Raw genomic sequence first — 21,048 nt, 5'->3', positions numbered from 1 at the left:
AACCAAAAGACATTTGGATAGCATCTATCTACATAGATAATTTGCATATAAAATTAGCAATAAGACAATTATCCATGATTCCAGACAATTTGGTTCTTTTGTGGAGGTTGTTTCCGGAATCAGTTTTTCTCTAAGTCCTGCATGAAAACATCCCTTCCTTTAGGCTGATACTTCTCATGTACAGGGTGATTATAATTATGTTCAACTTTCAAAAGTCTGTAAGAAATGAACCACAGGTCAGAATGACCTGAAAATTGACCTGAATATACGTGAAGCAATGAAAATTTGAGGTAGCACGTTGTCATAATAGGCTAATTAAAAGACATCACTTATGCATCACATATTAGACTTTATAAAGACATGGAGTATATGCAGTTCCTATTATTCTGTGTCTGAGAAGCTCATCATGACTTTGTGAATGAAGAATTCAGCTCTGAAGCTTTTTTAAAGAATGGTGACTGCTTTAACTTCCCTGAAGAAGTACCAAAAATGTTTTCAAAATTTATGATATATAACATTAAATTTAAAAATAAGAGTACCCCTACTAAATTCAGCTAAAAAAAAAGAGGAAACTAAGTCTTGGAAAATTTTGCTTATTATAGATCAGGTGTTCCCAAGCTTTTTATTACATGAACAATTTTCTCCACTGAACCCCTTACATTTTTCTCTATACAGCATACAACATAATCATAATACAAATAAGGTTTTAGGAAAAAAAACCCACAGGAATATGCTCACAGGATAAAAGCCCACATAGAAAAATACTCGCATGGAAAAATGCTCACCTAGAAATATGCTCACACGGAAAAAAGCTCACATAGATATATAGATATATGCTCACATGGAAATAAGCCCACTGATAAGTAAAATACATAGAAATATCCTTACATTAATCAATCAATAATCAATCAATAATTAATCAATTTGAACACCTACGTGAATTTTTTAAAGAAAAATTATTTGATGATTTGAAAAAGTTATTGGACAAATGCTCATATTAACCTTTTCAGAGGCAGTATATAGAAGAATGAAAATTATAGTAAAATTTTTCATGTACTGTAATATTTTTATACCACTGCCCCCTGTACAACATTTTTTCCCTGTAACTGCCAATAGTTTATTTTTGTTTTTTATTTACTCTATTTTTGCATACTTTTGATGTGTATCTATAGAAATTAATATTTGAATATAGTTATTTAAGTTTGGAGCGGAAATGTTCTAGAAGACCACAGTATAGTTAGATATAGTTTCCAATTGAAGTGTGGAATCATTATGAAGCAGCTTTCGAAAAATCTCCTAAAACAACAAATTATTATGAAAGCTTTCATAAGGTACTAAATTCATTATTTAATTGTAGCCATCCTAGTATGTGGTTTTTGTTTGACGAACTGAAAAAGATTAAACCTGTCAACGTTTATTACTAGCTGTTCTAAATACAGAGCATACTGAAGTAAAAAGAAAATATGAAAACTTACATTTGGTAATCGCAAATCATGTAAGAAACTATGATGAAATCCATGATAAAATTAGATATTTACATCTATTAGCTAATATTCAGTAAGTTTGTAGAGACATTAGGTATTTTGGAAGCAGCAGATATGAAAAATGAGCAATGCCTTCGCCGGAAATCGAATCACGGATCTCTGGAATACACGCCCAGCGTGCAGACCACCACACCATGAAGGCATGCTAAGGCTGGAGAAATACCTTAAATTAAGTTTATGTGAAATATACAAGATTTATATATAACAAGGTATTTTACATAATTTAAATAAAATAATTATTTCTATTTGCATATTCTTCTAAATGTTTATATTATAAAATGTGTAACTTATACTTACTATTATTTTATTTTTTTAACAATTAAAATTGTAATAATTTTTCGCTGTATATTGTGTTTCATTTTTTCTTTCTTCCTCCTCTATTTTTCCTAATTCAAAATGGCCCATTTGTTAATCCTATATAGCAACTAAATCTACTCATAAGTTGTTTTTGATATATATATATATATATGTTGTATGATCTTAAATTCATTTAGTGCGAAAGCAAGTTACTACTACTTGCACAATTGCTGTATATACTATAGATGTTTTGGTAATTTAAATAATTTTTCTTTGAAAAATTCAAGTAGGTATGCAATGTTTATATCGATTAATTATTGATTGATTAATGTAAGGATATTTCTACGTATTTTATTTATCAGTGGGCTTATTTCCATGTGAGCATATATCTATATCTATGTGAGCTTTTTTCCATGTGAGCATATTTCTAAGTGATCATTTTTCCATGTGAGCTTTTTTCTATGTGGCCATACTTCTGTGTGGGCTTTTTTCCTGTGAGCATTATTCTGTGAACATTTTTCCTGTGGGCATTTTTCCAGTGACCTACAAATATGCATAAATAATTTAATAATAAAAATTAGACTAAAATTATGAATAAAAATTTAAGAAAGGTTTGTTTTTTTATTTTTGTATTATTTTTAATTTTAACTTTAGATATATAAACAAGTTTTCAAAAACAAAACCACAGATTATAAACTATTCTAACATTTGACATTTTGTAATTTTTCTAACATTTGACATAAAATTGCTTAATTCTCAAATCACCTCCTTCAGAAATGCACAACCTCCCTTTTTTCCCATTGTAAATCACCGACTTGACTTAAGCCTACTTATACTAAATGAGAAGGGGGAAAAGACAATATTAGCTGGGTAACAATTTTTATTTTGGGAATATTTCTCTCGTAAGACTTTTAAAATCCAAAACTTGGCATTTATGTACACTTTTATTATCAATGGAATCTTCACTACGCAGATTGTCACTTATGTATTTGGCTGTTGATGCCCAGGTCATTATTGACCCCCTATAAAATTTCAACCATTCCCAGGTGGTCAATACTGATCCTATTGGGAGACCTTGATAAAGTGATCTGATTGCAAAAAGCACTATAAGCTAAGTAAGTGAAGTAGCAAATTTTCAAAAGTGCAATAGTTTGTAACAGCACGTTTTAAACATGTAACAGCCTGGAAGAAGAGTATGTTTTGAATATTCTATCAATTTGAAGAAATAAAAAGAAAAATGGAGCAGTTGTGTACAAAGTAATTAATATAAATCAAAAACTGATATGATATTCTAAGAATTTAAACTGAAAGTTTCTTTTGATTCATAACTTTTATCTTGAAATAATTCTAAATATTTAAATTTGTTGTATTGATGTATAGGCACTTAAAGGTTACGTGAAATAATCCCCAAAAATATAAAGTACAAATAGACTCTTGAATTTAAAAGTGGATGTTTCAAAAGTAAAATTAAATAAACTAGTTAAAATTATTCGAATAAAAAGTAATTTTTGGATTGCATAAAGCATAAAAATCTGAAACATTTCATATTTTAAGATCGCCCAAAATGATTTCTTAAGGTTTTCAACACTCTCATTAAGCTTGCAGCTGTTGCAGTCACTCCTGATAAACCATATATTTTTGTCTTTTCAGCTTTTTCATAAAGCCTCATTTTCTTTGCACTTACACCAGATATAAATTAAACAGCAAAATTACAAAAATTTTAAAAGCAGCTTAGCAGCAGATGTTTAGAATTTCCGATGCACTGTTAAGTGTTGGCATACATTTTTCTATTTTTTTCAGTTTTTCTCAGTTCATCATATTAGTGTTCAGTTTTCTTAGTAAGATTGCTTGCAAAACTTTTTTTTTCTTTGTCTTTTTATCAATAGTATTATCTGTGTTAACTTTACTTGTTAAATACGATGTTCTTCACACTTGCATCACATAAAATTCAATTCAGCAGCAAAATCACAAAATATTTAAAAGCAGCATATCTTTAGAATTTTGGATAGACAGTCTCAAATGCTGGAGAAAAGATGTTTTGTTCCATACCATGCAAACTCGTCGTGGATGTCTTTGCAAAAACGTTGCAATATGTCATCTTTAAGACGCCCAGATGTCCGCAAAACTCCACTGTTTTGCAACCATTGCAAAGACATCTTTATTACATCTTTGCAGATGAGGTTTATGTTGAATAGACATCATTATTGCATCTTGTTATATTTTGTTGTGAAAGCATCGTATCACGACGCCTAAATGTTTGCAGAATTTGACCTTTTTGCAACAGTTGTGGAAATGTTGTTATTATGTCCTTGTGTTACATAATGATTTAAAATTTTGTATTCCTTGTATTTTTCTAAAGTTTCAATATTTTATCATTTCCTTAAAAACCAGAAGATAATACATTTTTTTCTCTTTAGACTAAATATACATAAGTAATAATAGTCTTGATTATTTTCAGTACTTTAAACTATATTTTTTAAGCAACTTAAATTCTAAGTTACGATTATTTAAGATTTCATTATTTTTTCCTTAATCCTTTAGTATGTAAGTGAGAGTAATTATGAAAATGGTTATTATAAATGTATAACAATAATAGTAGGTTTTAAGAAAATAAAACTCAATCAGACATAAATAAAAGTAAAACTATGTATGTGAGTAAAAAAAAAAAAAAAAGAACGTTTCTGATTATAACAGCAATATCACATTTATTTCTGTTAAATCTCAGACACAATAAAAATTGCCCCTGTCATGATAAATTAGGAAGCATAAGGTAACATAATCATTATTTTACGTGAACAAAAGTATAAATTTATTCGCATTTCATAGTAAAAAATATAACCATTAACTTCTATATCTCCAAGATATGCAAATGAAAGACTGTATAAAGTAGTTACTAAATGTGATAAAAAATATACCTAAATCTAATAACCAAAAAAACTTCCCATATTCATATCTAAAATGAAATAATAACCTAACAAACAACATACATGACAGCACTTTTTAATAAAAAACATGAACTAGCAGTGTTTGAAAGTATAAATAGCAGAAGGAAGGTAACAGAACTAAAATTTCCAATTAATAAACAAATATTTGTGTTTTTCAATAGTAAGCAATTAAAAGTGCAATAATTATGGATTGCAGTATTTACTAGTAATGCTGATGTTTCTTAACACCATTTCTTTTGATCATATGTAAATGTATTATTTTTAGTTTCTACATTTTAGAATAGTAATGATCATTTCATGCACTTTTTATAATCAGTAACTTTCCTTTTGATACTGTACAGAAATAATTTAAGTAATATAGAATATGATAGTAAGCTAAATACATTAAAGTAAGCTTTTTTGTTAAATAGCACACAATGAAACTTTCTGTTTATGATGAATTTCTTTGTTATCACATGCACATAAAATGTAAGCGAAGAAAATATACTTAAATTTAATAAAGAGTAAAACCTAATTTCCAACATTCATTTATTGAGATAATCTAATAGACATACATAACAGGAATATTAAAAAAAAAAAAATGCGAATTACACAGTGTTAGAAAAAATGGATACCAAATGATAAGTAATTGAACTTCAATTTGCAATCAATAAAAAATATTATACAATTAAATATCGCATAATTATAGATTACAGTATTTCATAGTAATACTAATGTTTCCTTAACACTATTTTTTAGATCATATGTGGAAAGTCAGAGCACCAACCTATCATTATGAATACAATAATTGATTAATATGAGTGATATACGATATAGCACTTACGACGTTATAACCGAATCCGTGAATCCAAATATAACGTTAATCTGTGTATCCAAATATTGCACCACTGGAACACTGAAGATTGGAGAACACCTAGATATGAGTTTAATCACCAGAAACATATAAACACCAAAACAGAACACTATTTAACTGTATAGACAATTTTAGCACGTTGCATTGTAGAGCAGATATTCACAAACAAAATAAGCAGAAATTTGACATTACCACTATGATTTCTCCTCAATTCAAAATAAACTGCCATCATTATATTCTTGTACATCGTTCTCTTGCTGTATTCAAGTTCATCCGTATTTAATTCCGGCGATGAATTACAAAACTGTGAAGAAAATATTCCTAAAAATAAGATGAAGTCTGAAATTATTGCGCAGTTAACTAACTTGTTTGAATTCGGCAGCTAGCCAAAGCTTGCAAACCTCGAGTTCAGATGTTCATTTATATAATCATCCACTAAATAATATACATGAAATGTCAATCGGTCAAACTTCAGTGTAACTTTTCAGCGATTTATATGAGTGCATTAAATTTTTCGATGGTTCTTCTGATAATTTAATAGAATCTTTTTTAAATGGTGTAGAAGAATTATTTCAGCTGAATAAAATTACGAACAATGTTCACAAGATTATATTTACAAAAAAGGATTTATCGTGCTTGCTAAACCATTTGTAATGTCAATTGTCGCCAAATTCCGAGTGTACCGTATACTAGGATTAAACAAAGCATTTTTGAATGCATGGAGATGGACAAAAACGTAAAAACATAACAAACAGTTCATCAGAATTTTTATTGGTGATGAATTTTGTATTTTTTTTCGCAGTTTCTTTAATTTTGATGTCAACATTTATTTGTAATATATCAAAACCATTAATTTTGTCATTTTCCATCAAAAGTGTTAATATTTCTTTTTCCATTAATTTTTCCGTTCTGCTTCCCCTGACTGTCAGTAAGTTTTCCGTCAGATATATTGGACAGTCGTTAAATATGCATGGATATGCATCGTCTTTTTAACATTGGCCGTTTTCTCGGTATTCTTAAAATCACCCCATTTTTATCCATGAATACATCTTCATGCACAATCATGTCTTCGCAAAAATTGTACTTTTTGCTCTGTATGCGGTAAAATGTTTCATATTCTGTCAGCATATTAATTCAAATAAATTCGTCCTTACTTCAAAAATAATAAATACAGTCATATTTCAGCAGTGAAATAATTGCTAACATGTGATTTGCATTGATTTTGGAAATATAATTTTTTAAAACATATAAAATGCATAACTTAATAACTTGCTTTATAGATTAGTTTCATTTTTAAATATTTTGCTCTAATATTTATAAAAAATATTTTAAGTATTAATTATTTTAATAAGATTTTAAACAATAATTTAGCATGTTTTTTGATACTAATTAAATTTAATAGTTCAAGTATTTATATTAAATTTATATATCATTAGATGAATCTACCTTATATATTTAGATGAAATAAAGTAATGAAACATTGCAAAATAAATCTTATATGGTTTTCAGATTCTTGAAGGAGCAGATTTAGTCTCTTTTCATTCCAAAAGTAACGCTAATGAACTATGAAAAAGATGCTAAAATGACCACGTCTAAAAGCGGTCAGTTTTAGCGACGTCGATAAATTGCCAAGATTCACCTGCAAATATTTTGCGTCTTCGCTACGTTGTAAAGGCGTTGTAAAAGTTACCACGACCACTTTGTAACGTCATGTGCTACTTGTGCTGCAACTGCTTGCTTTTAAATCGTTAAGTTTGTTTGTAAAGCAATCATTAAAGTTTTACAAAATATGACATATAAAATTCAAAAGGCCAAATTTCGGCTTCGAAGCACACATGTTCGGGAAGACAATGTTATTCAGAATTTGATGGCTCTAAGTAGTGTTGTGTTCTCACAATGCAGGGAATATACATACATGCAGATTCTTCGTTATTTAATTTCCAAAATTTTTAAAATCCCCTTTTGTTCTAAAAATTCAATTTCACTTATAAAAATATTCAAGGGAATTCCAGAGCCTCAGCTCTGCACAAGTCTCTTTGTTTCATGTATAGCTGCCGATGTTCTCTGAAGCACCAATATAATGCTTTTTTAAAAGAAGTTAGCCATATCCGACAATATTTCTTGCCCTTGATAACAATAAATAATACTAAACAGTCGATCCAAAAATTATACTCAAATTAAATCTTTGTGTAATGGTTTCCATTTATAAAAGAAACTAATGCATTTGTAAATTGCTGATGCCTAACAAAGAATTAATTAAATATTAGTTACTCTATCATTTAAACAAATTAAATTTAAATTTTAAAAAACACGTATAAAAGTAAAAAAGCAAATTTAAAGCCAAAATTTAAAAAAGCAAATTTAAATCAAAAAAAAAAATTTTTTTAAATGTGTAAACATATAAAAGATTTAATTCTCGAACTAATCTACAATATCATTTAAATTCAGAAGCATAAGTAAATCAAGTGCAAAACCAATCCATGAAAATAAATTCACTAATTTAGTAAATTAAAATTAATCCAAACAATTTTTTAAAAATGCATAAGTGAATGACTGTTGAGCAGGCAGGAGACAGACTTATGAAGGGGAAGTTGCCTCCAAACTAAACTCGCCAATCATTAAATTTGTGTTTCGTCATTCATGCAGGCAAGGGTAAAAGTCAAAACCAAAAGTAAAAAGTGAAGAATATCCAAAAAGAAATACCAATAAAGTGGTACCCTTAGAAATTAGCATTTAAGAATTAAAGGTCTAAAAGGAAAATACTAATGAAGTCTTTTGAGAAACAAGCAAGTAAAGTCAAAATATTCTGCCATATCTACCAATAACAAAATGGAGTATGAAGAAATAAAATTTAATTTATATTTTAATTGATTAAAAATAATTACTTATAATTTTAAACAGTCAAACATCCTTTTGTAGATGCTTTCAACAGATATAAAAGCAATCCTATAATCACTTCCTCTTAACTACTTCAGGAAAAATAATTCTTAATTGCTATTTATGCTTACATTCTTAATTGCTACTACTACTAATTCTTAATTGCTGTTATTTTAAATACTCTAATTTTGAGTATATAAGTTCCCTGGCGTTGATGCCACACACATGATAAGTGATAGAAAAATTAAGGTTCATTGGATTAGGCTCAGCAAAGCATTCCAAAACATGGTACTTATTATTAATTTATTTAGTAGCTGCTCTCCATATCGATATAATCAGGATTTTTAACATTTATAGCATATGTATAAAAAGTAATATTTAAATAAATAAAAAGTAAACAAGCATCTTACCTTAAACATACGAGAAATAAATTCTGCTGGTTTCCATTAGATGTTATTTTTATGGTTTAGGTAAACTTTGCTTATTGCCACAAATTACCATATTATGAAAAATGTCTACATAAATCAAATAATCAAACGGAATTTTATATTTAAAATAAACTATTCTTGTATACAAAACCTTCACAATCTGACTTTATCAATGTCAGAGATAAATAAACTTAACAAATGAACATCAAGGTCACTTTCATTACCCTATTCTAAATCATTTCTTTCAATGTTGCTATCGTCATTTTCATTTTCTTCTTCAATAATTTCCAGCTTGAAAGCTGGTACAATCGTATTAGCTTGGACTAATTGCCATGATTTATGGATCCACTAGGCAACCTCCTCATATCAAGCTTTTCTCATCCATCCGGAATTTGGAAAGAAATGGAGTCTGCTTTGCATCCATTCCTTCCACTGCTTTTGTAGTTTATGCTTGAAATTTTTGTTGATGGTGAGATCCAGTGGCTGTAAAATTTCTGTAAGCCCACTTGATATCACTGAAACATCAATGCTAAGTTTTTTTCACTGTGTTTTTTACAGTATCCACTAAATAGGATCACAGTGAATCCAGGAAACTGAATCCCCCCAAGGTTGTAAAAAAGCATGTTTTTTTTTTCCTTCAATAAGTTTCCCTTAGGCAAAGCAATACAACTTCCTTGCAGATTCATCCTTTTTCATTGACACGAATAATGACCCCTTTAGAGAAGTTTCCTTTTGGAACTTTTTTTCTTTTGAAAATTATCAAAGGGATTAACTTCGCTCGGATCACAAGTAAATGAAGTCTTTTCATTCCTGGTTGTTTACACAGAAATAGTTTTTTACATTGGTTGAATGACCTGTTCTATTCAAAGGAGAGTCAAAAGTAGTAGTGGGCACTTCATCCATATTAATTATGTTTCCGCTATTCAAATTTGGTTCTTTAATTTTTCTTAGATGTGTACTTCAAAAAATCTATCTTTTTTTCATGCCAGTAGATGGAAAGCTTCTGTCCAACTGTTATTTGATCCTGTGGATAGCTTCTTTTATTTCATAAATCTAAAACACCAATTAGGTCCACCAGCAAAGTTTCTAGCACTCATTTAATGAGCAGTTACGTTTTCTTGAAGGCGGATTCTAACTGTTGACACTGATAATCACTTTTCTCTACTCTGTTGTCCATTTCTCTTAATTCTCTTTCAAAACAGACCAGGCTATGGTGCCAGTCTGACATGATCTTTAATTCTTAGGGATTTCTCTAATTCTTGTTTGGATTTCTGCTGAATGCATCTTTTGTCAACTTGGAATTCTCTAGCCACAATGAAATATCCAATTTCTATCCATTTCTTCAGTTCAGAGAGCTTTAAAGCAGCTGTATGGCTTTTTCATCAAGTAGGAGTCATGAGAATTTTTTAAAATTCAGCAGAGATGTGAGCAGTAAAACAAATGCTGCAATAAGTAAGCAATAATGAGCAAGCCACAAAGCTGTGAGGCATGTGTAAGAACTTGGTGAAGTAAAAGCTCATATGGTCCATTGAAAAAAAAGATGGTCATCAGAAAATGTATACAAAACCACGGCATTCAAATGAAAGTACATACATTAAGGTATATTTACACCGAGTGCCCCTGTTAGGTGAGTTTCATGCAAGCTTATATGTGTTGCACTTCCTCAGCGCCACCCAAGCGATCGTTATCAGGCTAAAATATAGCAGTGAATTTTGCATTAACCGTTTCACTCGTGTATAACTTACAGTATAAACTAGAAGTTTTAAAAATAGAGGAACAATAAAATTCCTTTGACTACGCCGCAAACCTAAGTTTTCAACTTTTAAACAGGTGTCAGCTGTGGCTTATCTACCTAAAATTAAGGTACATGGTATTAATAAATATATTCATAAATTTATGTCAAGGAAAAAATATGCATTATGTTATTTGTTAAAATTAGAACCATTCTGTAAAGTCATTTCTTTTTGACCTAAAACTTCAAAGAGACATGATTTTGCAGGATTATCAGAGGGTTAAGAGATCAATAAACAAAAATTTATTCCCAGTTTGACAGAGAATATGCACAGAATTTCTTAACTTTTGAGTGATTTATGCTAAACTGAAATGAGTACTTAGAGCAAAATCTGTAAATTTTTGTCATTTTTATAGCAGCTTTGTGCAGCAATTGTTACACTGTGTATAATAAGCATAGCTATTCAAGTTCAATATATATTATATGAAACACAGAAAAACAAAACTTTTAAATACTAAGTTTGCCCAAATAACCATACATGCAAACAGAATTCTTGATAACATGGCTAAATAATGAAAATTCAATGCATCTTTATCAAAAATACATCTTCTAAAAAGGAAAGCTTAGATAATGTCTCAAAAAGGCCTAATCAAAGAATAAGATTTGATAAACCAAAGTTTTAATTAAGAAATAAAAAAAACTTGCTGCTGAGTATTCCAAATGCATTTTTAAAGGTATTCAATTACTTTAATTTTGCACTAATTTACAGGGAAAGTTTCAAAATCAGCATCACATTTTTGCAGAAAAAGAAAACTTTCATATAAATATAATTTATATTTATAAAAAAATTCTAATGATAATTTGAAATTTCTGTCACTTTTGCTGATGATTGACTGTGTACCAAGATTTTCATCTGGAATAAAACTAATAATTTAGTTTCACACAACAGTATTTAAATTTTCATGCCAAAAATATTTTTAAAAATGTGTCAGATGAATTATGACTTATTTCTAATGTTTACAAAAACTAGAACAACAAATTATGTTCCAATAGTGATGCTGACAAAGCTTTTACATGTATGAATTTTTTACTTATGCTTCTCTTTATCTTTTGCATTATCATTGAACAATTTATAATGGTTAAAATTAACAAAAATAAATTTTATTATTGCTTTACAATATACATTATACGAAGTATTTTGTTTAATAAATGTATCAAAACATTACTTACTCAGGGTCATAATACTAGGTATAATTTCCAGTCCATCAGTTTTACATCCTCAGCTGCTAAATTACAGTACATTCTATGTTATGCATGAATACAGAAACTGCTACAGATAGGCTGAATGCCACCCATAAAATCATCTCTGTATATTATATCCATGTAGAGAAAGCGTTCCATGAGTTTCCTGCAGAATGCATGCAATATAGTATTTTATATTTACAGATATGCACCTAATACTATAAACCATGTTTTTTACCTGAGAATATGCAGAAATCTCTTTTTAGAGCTCTATTCACCTATGTTAAATAAAGTAGTAGCAATAAAATGCTGAAAATGTGCTTTAGCTCTGGCACAATCCACACCAACAAAATTATTAAAAGTTACTGCGAAAGTGTCTTAACAGCTATTTTGTATGTTAAGTTTCATTAATAAGGATATGCTGGTGGAAAATCTTCAGAAAAATTCTTTAACAGCAATGCAAACTATTTATGATGCTATAAAAGTGAATGGAGGTGTGATGAATATCTGGTTGTAACGAAAGTTTTCTGCCCAAAACCGTTTTGCTGTGAGTGGTCTGAGAGACCACTGAGGATCTTCTAACCATCATTTCCACCTCTAAAAACAGAGAATGATCCCTTTCCTTCCTTCTACCTTCCAAAACCAGTCCCACAAGTTCACACATCCAGTTTCAAAATTCTAGCTTTATTATGGTGTCAGTTAACTACATTTGTTTACCTTTTAACCTTTTAACCCGTTAACTGTCAAGTTATTTTGATGATTTGGGTACACAAATTGTCAAATTTTTTTATTGGAAAATTCAAATGTTTAGTACAAAATAAAATATGCTTAAGTAGTTAAAAATTTATATTTTGAAGTACATGGGTAAAATTTTAAAGTTTTGTAGCCACTGCATATTTGCTTGAGGCGGCTGCCACTCAACATGGCAGTTATAAAGTTCGCTTCTAGTGAAGCATTATTTTCTAAAAATGAAAAAAATTAATTATTTTCTAAAAAATAAATAAATATAGGCGAATACCTATTAGTAGTTCAGTAATTCAGTCTTGTGTGGTACAACTGGAAACACTTTTCCAAGCACAAACCAACTCCATAATCACTGCACCCGAATCGTGTTTCCTTCCTTATCTTTTCCCCATTTTTTATCCTTTTTCAAACAACACACTTTGCACTGTCTTGAAGGCTCACGTTTCGGAGGAGTAGGAGGAATATGGGATATAAAATGTCTTTCAGTAAGACGGGCAGGGTTATCTATTGTAGGTGGTCTGCCAACATTCTTTTGTCAAGAAGCTGCATCATCATATTTATGTAAAAGCTCTTCTACAACTTGGATTCGAAATTCTAAAAATGTAATACGTTTCCCAACTACATTTTTATAGAGCAAATATGAGTTCCAGAGTACCTTGTCTAGTAAATGTAAAAATATCTTTTTATAATATTTTTTCTGACATTTCCGAATTGTTGGATGAAAGGATATTTCCTGATTACAGCGATCTACACATCCCATAGATAGACTGTAATTAGAAACAATCTTCGGCTTGAGTATATCTCCATTTTTTTATTTTTGAGGCTGACCATGGAAGTATCATGAATACTGCTCATCAAACACACATTCTTCATCTTCGGTTGAGGAATCTAAATCATCTATATAACGTTTCAAAGAACTGGACGCCATTTTACAACAAAAAGATCCCGTTCACTTTGAACCAAAGAACTTATAACCTCTAACTTTTGAAATCTTCAGTAAAGTGCTGTCATCTATTGAATTGAGCGACATTAACTTTTCCCGAGATACAGTCGGGTTTGACAAAGAGATGAAGCCGAAATAAATGTCTCCCGATATATATTCGGGTATAACAATACGATGCACTCAAAAAAAAATTACCCCGAGCAATACTCGGGCGTGACATTTTCGAACACCACTCGGGCATGACAGTTAAAAGGTTAAGTGGTCTGGGAGACTGCTCACAGCAAATGCGTACCAGTGTTAGTGGATGATAGGCGTTATTTATTGGATGCTTGTTTTTCGTAAAAGTGATAAATATGGCTCCAAATTTTACAAGAAAATGTCCTGTATATATCACTCAAAATGAAATTGAATATCTTGTCAATATTTTTTTTTATGTAGAATACTCTGACTCTAAAAAATCATGTAGGGTTCACAGCAAAAGCAAAATATGAGCTTTCCACAGATGAATGTGATAATTTTTCTAATGACTGTAAACAAAATGAAAACTTTTATGGGACTTCAAATGATGCAAAAAGAGCCATATTGGGCGGTACGAACACCAAAGCATAACATAATTATTCAGCTCCCTGGTCTGAAACATCCTGCAAAAATAGGCTCTAAAGCAGTGCCTGTAGATATTTGGAATTTATATTCATACATATTGTTTCAGTGATATCCTTATGCTACAAAACTGAAAAGAAAAAATTGTGTGCCTTTATTAGCCAATCAACTTTTTAAACCATATCTGAAAATTAAGATAACTGCCGCTTTTTTCCATGGGAACTGAAAGTAACAATTAAAAGAATCTTTGGACAGAATGAAATTAAGAGGATGAATGTATTAAATCAAAAAGAAAAAATTAGAAAAAAGAAAAAACATACAGTCTGTGCCCATCTTGTAAGAACAGAAAAACAACATACAAATGGCTAGAATGCAAGGGACCAGTGTGTCTTCAGTGCTGTCAAAAATGTGTTTCAACTGCGTATCATCTTATGATTCATTCTTGTAAACAAAGGTATACTAATATAATGAATAATTTATAATTAAATTCATTTTTGTAGATTTGTGTTTTAATTCACAGTAAATCACACATTTTCTTGCATGCTTAATAAAATTTTTATTCTTTAAAACGGAGAAAATAGTCATTTTTTATATGAATTAAATCACGTAAAATTAAATTATTTATATTTAAAATATATTGATTTAAATGAATTAGAATTCCATAGATATGCATAAAGCATCTATAACTTTCCTAAAAAAGGCATAAAAGTATATATTTTTGCGCGTTTCTTAAAAGTGGTCTGCAAGACCGCTCACAGTAATTATGCCGAAAAAATTGTCACAGCAGTTAAAGATTAATAAAGTTAGAAAAAAAAATAAAAGCAGAACCTTTACTGCAGATAGTAATCCCCACCAAATTGTATGATTTTCTGCCACCATTATGGTAGTTTTTCAAAGCCTTTGGCTCAGAAACTTGGTGGCTGCGAGTTCAAAAACAGTTCAACCTCATTTCGGATGTCCTGTGTGCAATGGAAGATAACACCAGCACGATGTAGCTCCAGGTGTGAAAAAAGATAGAAGTCCAAAGGAGTGATTTCAGGACTATATGGTGGGTCCCAGTCGATCCCAAAAGATCCCAGTCGAGTCCATATAGAATCCAGCCAGTGAATGCAGACATATGTGGTCTTGCCTTATCTTGATAGAACATTACCTCTTTGTCCTGAAACTCAGTTTGACATTTTTCGTTGATAGCAGCATTAGCACGGACTAGCATCTCACTGTACACCTTACTGTTGAAGGTTTTACCTTTTTCCACATACTCTTTGTGGATAATACCACAGCAATCCTAGAAGATACAAAACATTATCCTTTTGTTAGCCAACTTGGGCTTGGTGACTGTCCGACGAGCTCATTGGGCACAGACAAACCACCTTTTCGGCCTGTGTTGTTGAAGTACATCCACTTTTCATCACAAGTGATGATCCAGTCCAGAGTTTTGTCCTTGCATTGATATTCAAGCGGATCTTAACACGTCTGTCTTTATCTGCTTGAGTCAGCACCCAGCGATTGAACTTATATGTCAATTTTATGGGATGCATAGCACGACTAATGGACATGGCACTGACAGCTATCTCCTTAGCAAGCTCTCGAGTGGTTGTGTACTGATCTTCTTCCACAGGTTCTTGCAGGCGGGTCACATCAACATCAGTATGCCAGCCAGAGTGCTCTGCTTCTTTAATGTCATAGTCCTTGCTTTGAACTTTCTGTACCAAACCTTTACAGTGTCATATGATACAACATTTGTACCTAAAGCTGTACTCATGATTTAGCGACATTCTGGAACTGACCTTTTTCAACAGAACTGGCATGATAGTTCCATTTCAGACACCTCGTACTTAATGATAATGATATTTTTTTGAAAATTCCGCAACACAGTGTTCTATAACAAGTCTCTTTCAAATGCAAAAAATATGATTAAACACGCCAACACAAACTGTTTGCACATATAATATTTGCAGTGGCAGGAAACTTTTGTTAAAATCCCAATTCTAATATAACTACAGTCAAGTACTCAAAGATAAAAAGCTATGTGATAATGAAAATTTTTTTTAAAAAATTTATCGGACAAAAGGAAAGCACAAGCATGGATTAAAATTTTTGAGTCAAAAAAAAGTTGAACAGATATGTTTCTTCAATTCATTTACAAACTGCAGAATTAAAACAACCAATATAGTTTTGTGCTAATTTTTTTTTACCATTTTTCTACTAATGTTTTGTTTAAATACTCTAAATGTTTTCCCCCTTCAATTCTAATAAAAAATTGCATTTAATTTGTATTATATGTGCTTATGTTAAAAGTTTTTCATCAAAATTCTATTGACTTCTAAACTGCTTTTTTGACATTTCAGAATTTCACAATTGTTGTAATATTACAGAGGTGATTGTTTGGAATTTTTTTATTTTTTAATTCGATAGATATAACTGTTTCCCCTTTACCAGTTTATGAGCAATAACTTCCACACCAGAATTTATTTGTAGTACTTATTAAAACAATAAAGCTGTCATTCCACAATTAATGGTGGAAAAACATTTCTGATTTTGTTCTTACTTAGATGAAGTGAATTGTTATTTAATTACTTTTGTAAGTATATGCTTTTATACATGTAAAATTAGTTTTTAAGTTGTACTTTTAACTAATTTTATTTGTGCTGACATTCATTATAAATGTATTTCCAGAGTGAGTGAGACTGCAAATATTTCAGATGCACTCACAGTCACTTCTGGTATTATGTACTCTTTTCGTGTAATTAAAAAGGGAATTTACTTTTACTTAACTAATTTTGCGATCCAACTGATTGCTATGTTGGTTTAGAATGTAACTATTATATAGCAAGTTTTCTTAGCTTGTCAAAAACTTGATTTGAAAGTTACTGAGCAGAGCAACTATTATTGTAGTTATAACAGTAGTACTTTGGGAATTCAAAAGTAATTTTTTATTAAAGTCATATGTAATTAGCAAATTTTTGTTTTTCAAGTGGTACCATAATTAATTTATCGTCAGCACAGCCAATGTCTATTGCACAGCTAGACTGGACTTTTCTTAAAACACATCTGGAAAAGTCAGGGAATTTCTTTCTCTTATTTGAGTTATTCCTGTTTTGAACCTTGATTATGGCATTTACAGAACACCTAAATTTTGTGATAACCTTTTTAAATAGGATCCAATGTTGTGAGCCCTATTTTTTCTTTCATAGACATCGACCCTTTGCAGATTGGAGTAGACCCCCCTCACGGTCTGTATAAACCACTTTGGGAATCTATAATTTAAGTGATGTCTTTCTGAGCTAACTACTCCAAACTTTATACTTAACCTTCCACCACGTGCGTAAGCGCAAAATTTACAACAAATTCAGTTTTTAATGCACATTTTTCGCATATCAAAGCTGAGACGTCTGAAGGTCATTTCTGTTCCTCCTTTCTACCCTTCCCCACATCATGGAATGTGGCAACAGGAAGTCATTTGACTTTTTTTTTTTTTTTTTTTTTTTAACTGGGCTTTTGTGCTACATGGCAGCTTTTTCAGAAAAGTTACGACTCGTGCGTGGTCGTGTTTTAAAATTCAGAAAATTTTTTTTTCTCAAATATTTTGTAATTTTGTGTCATTAATTGCCATGTAATATTTTAATTTTAATACATTTGGCTCTGTAAATTTTATATCGGTTTTCATGGCAAAAAAATATGTGCAACCAGCTGATTTTGCTTGGATTCTTCAAGAATTATCTGATGAAGAAAAGGAAGACAAGGAAACCTTTGGGAGAACAATAGCGATTTCCATACAAGGAAACCTTTGGATGGGAGAACGATAGAGATTTCCATTCCTTATTTTCTTTTATTTCTATTTTTTAGAAATAAATAAAAGCATTAAAGTTAGTTTAAAGTGTGTTTTTGTAACCAGTAAGAAGTAAATTACCTTGCACAAGTAAGTAATGCTAAACTTACTTTTTTTCCTACCAAGGTGAATATTAAAATTAGGTTCTATTTTAAAATATAATTATTAAACAATTAATTTAAAACTTTCTATAATGAAATACATCATTGCATTTCCATCTCACTAACTTAAGAACTTAAAAGTAATTTACTTATATTTGAATGTGGTATCATTTGTATTTTGCAATAATAAGATTAATATTTTATTCCTTAACAAATTTATTATCAATATTCATTCATTTCTGTCGTTTTTCGTGCCAAAAAAGGTAAAATAACGGATGTCGTAAAAAATACGATGCACGCGTGCTCGCGTAAAATTGCCAAGCATGTGTGCTGGAAGGTTAACCAACATATGTTAATGTTGTCAAACATATTTCCTTTTGCTACTGCTCACATTTATCTTATTTGCATGTTCAATATGCAAATACCTGCACAGCAGATTGTTTTCAGTAGCATGTAATTATCATAAATTATCCTCAATGGAATTTTCACTGTTCATTGTATAGCTGTCTTTATATATTAATTTTTAACAGCAGTGCCAGTAAATAGTGTACAGTAGAACCATTGACTGCATGGTAGGGCACATAATGGTTCTACCTAAGAGCTTCAATTCTGTCCAAGTATATAGTATTTTCTCAATGCATTTCAAAACAAAAATTTATGTAGAGTTTTGCGTTATGTTGTACTAACATGATTAAGGGAGTTGATAGTAACAGAGGCATTTTATTAAGTGTTTAAATGGAAAATGTATTGCAAAACATACTAATTGTTTTTTCCATTAAAAATAATGTGGCTGTATTATTCAATGTAAAGATTATATGACTTAAGGTCAGTTTACACCTGTCAGAGCAGCTCGGAGCGAGTCGCTCCTTACGATTACTTTGACAATGTAAACGCTCACTTCGACAGAGTACAAACGTAGGGGAGATGAGTCAGCGCTTCCGTTTCTACTTTGAACCTGTTGAAAAATCTCTCCGGGCAGTTACTCCGAGCAGCGTTCGCAGGGACGTCGTGACAGTGAGTTCTATAATCCGAGATTAAGCGATAGCCAAACCATGGCATTTTTTAATGCATACGCATCTTATGAAGTGTTTTACTTCTATAATTATGTGAGCTTATATTCATTTTTCTACAAGCATCCCTACATGAGGATGCAATAAATATATGATAAACTATAAAAATAAAAAAAATTATGAAAAAGATATATAGATGTGTTTTATTGGGGATATTTAAATTTCTTGCTTTGTATAAAAACATTCTGGGCTATAATTCGTTACAATTCAGCTTGGATGTGAAACATGTTCAGCTTGGATGTGTGAGTGCAAGTACTGAAGGTGTATTAAGGTTTATACAAATTATGCGAGATGAATTCTGATCTTCTTAAACTATCCGTTTTAGCATTTTAAAAGTAAAGTATAATCATTGTATTTACCCATTATTAATTTTGTTGATATCACTTTCTGTGTTGTCCAGAAATACAATTTCAGTAGGATCCAAAAGTAACAATTTACGATAAATATCTTCCTCTTTTAACTATGTCATAATATATATTCTTTTACCTGTGGTAATATACATAATGCTCCCAAGTTTTTTGCTACTTTATTTATTTAAGATTTTCTGAATAATTAGGTAGATATTATACAGTTTACTTCTGTCGTGTTAATGGTAGCTTTGAATAAATATTCCATGTGTTAATTTTGCATTCTTCTCTAGAAATAACACAGTTCCAGTCAGAACTCTGCATAATTAATTCATGCACAGAGAGCTACTGATTCTGTGGATTCTGGATGAATAAATATATTCTTTCTATTAATAAATAATAAAACAAATTATTACTTTTATATTATTTTGTAAATGATTAATAAGGTGTAAATAAACAGTTGTATATAGTAGGAAAACTTTGTTAATTTGAATTTCAGTAACCACAGTTGACTAAATAACTTCTCTCAAACTAAGCTTCTTTTAAATTCTTGTATCTAATATGTAATAACGTTTTTGTAACTTTGGACATTCTCGTCCGAAATTCATTTAATAGTTTATTTGATACTCCTAATTCATCGCGGCAAGCTACCCAATCACGTACCCATTTTTTCTTCTTCTTCTTTTTTTTTTTTTTTTTTTTTTTTTTTTTTTTCTCCTCCCAAGAGCAGAAATTAATTCATTTGAAACTGCTTCGCAGACTTCATGCATGTTCAATGCATATTCTTTCCTGCAGCTGCGACGTTGGTATCCATTTCGTAAACAAACGGATGCGAGTTGTCAGTCCACTCTGATTGGTGTAAACAATCTTATCAGAGTACAGGTCCGTTCACTCGGTTCGAAACGCCCAGACGAGCGGTTCGCTACGAGCTGCTTTGACAGATGTAAACTGGCCTTTAAATATTTTTTTTCTTATTCCTCCCCCCCCCCCCCACACATATTTTATGCTGTATATCATTACAGCACTGCAAATGTTGTCATTTGCTTTTTAGTTAGTCATTATGTAAAATCTGAGTGAAGTATCATGCTTTATCTGTAAAATTTCTTTTTTTCAAATGATGCTGCAATGGAATAATGTGTGTTTCTTTTCTTTAAAGCCTTCCTGGATTATTTAGCTCCACAGCGTATGTGTCTGCAATACTGTTATTATATTTTTTTTTTTTTTTTTTTTTTTTTTTTTGTTATAAATTTCTAAATTGTAAATTATCTTCCTTTTTCTGTGTATTGCTGTTGTTATATTCTTATTTTTAAGCTTGGCATATTTATATGTTATTTCATTGAAAATTTTAATAGATCTCAAACCTAAAGCAAAATAAATTCTTATGCTTAAAACTTTGCTTTTATGCACATTTAGACACACCATTAAAAGTTATGTGTTGCATATAAGCTTTTATGCATGCAGTGCTTAAATTGTGCTGTATATAAAAGTGTTTGTGT

At 30.4% G+C, this 21,048-nt stretch overlaps 1 protein-coding gene across 4 annotated transcripts in view; it reads left to right on the top strand.

The window, feature by feature from the left end:
• Positions 1-21,048, top strand: part of LOC118191761 (uncharacterized) — a 72,187-nt gene that overhangs the window by 42,180 nt on the left and 8,959 nt on the right. For 3 of the 4 annotated variants that reach the window (XM_085809790.1, XM_085809791.1, XM_085809788.1), the window contains one exon: positions 20,709-20,735. The exons of the other annotated variant lie outside the window; for it this stretch is intronic. In XM_085809790.1, coding sequence (XP_085665916.1) covers positions 20,709-20,735 — 27 coding nt within the window. The remainder of the gene's footprint in view (positions 1-20,708; positions 20,736-21,048) is intronic. 4 annotated transcript variants of the gene reach the window in all.

This window comes from Stegodyphus dumicola, chromosome X2, assembly GCF_044657685.1.
Source record: "Stegodyphus dumicola isolate Sdum_Otavi_A_Nest chromosome X2, ASM4465768v1".
Classification (NCBI taxonomy): Eukaryota; Metazoa; Arthropoda; class Arachnida; order Araneae; family Eresidae; genus Stegodyphus; species Stegodyphus dumicola.
This window is presented reverse-complemented; position numbering and strand designations above follow the sequence as displayed.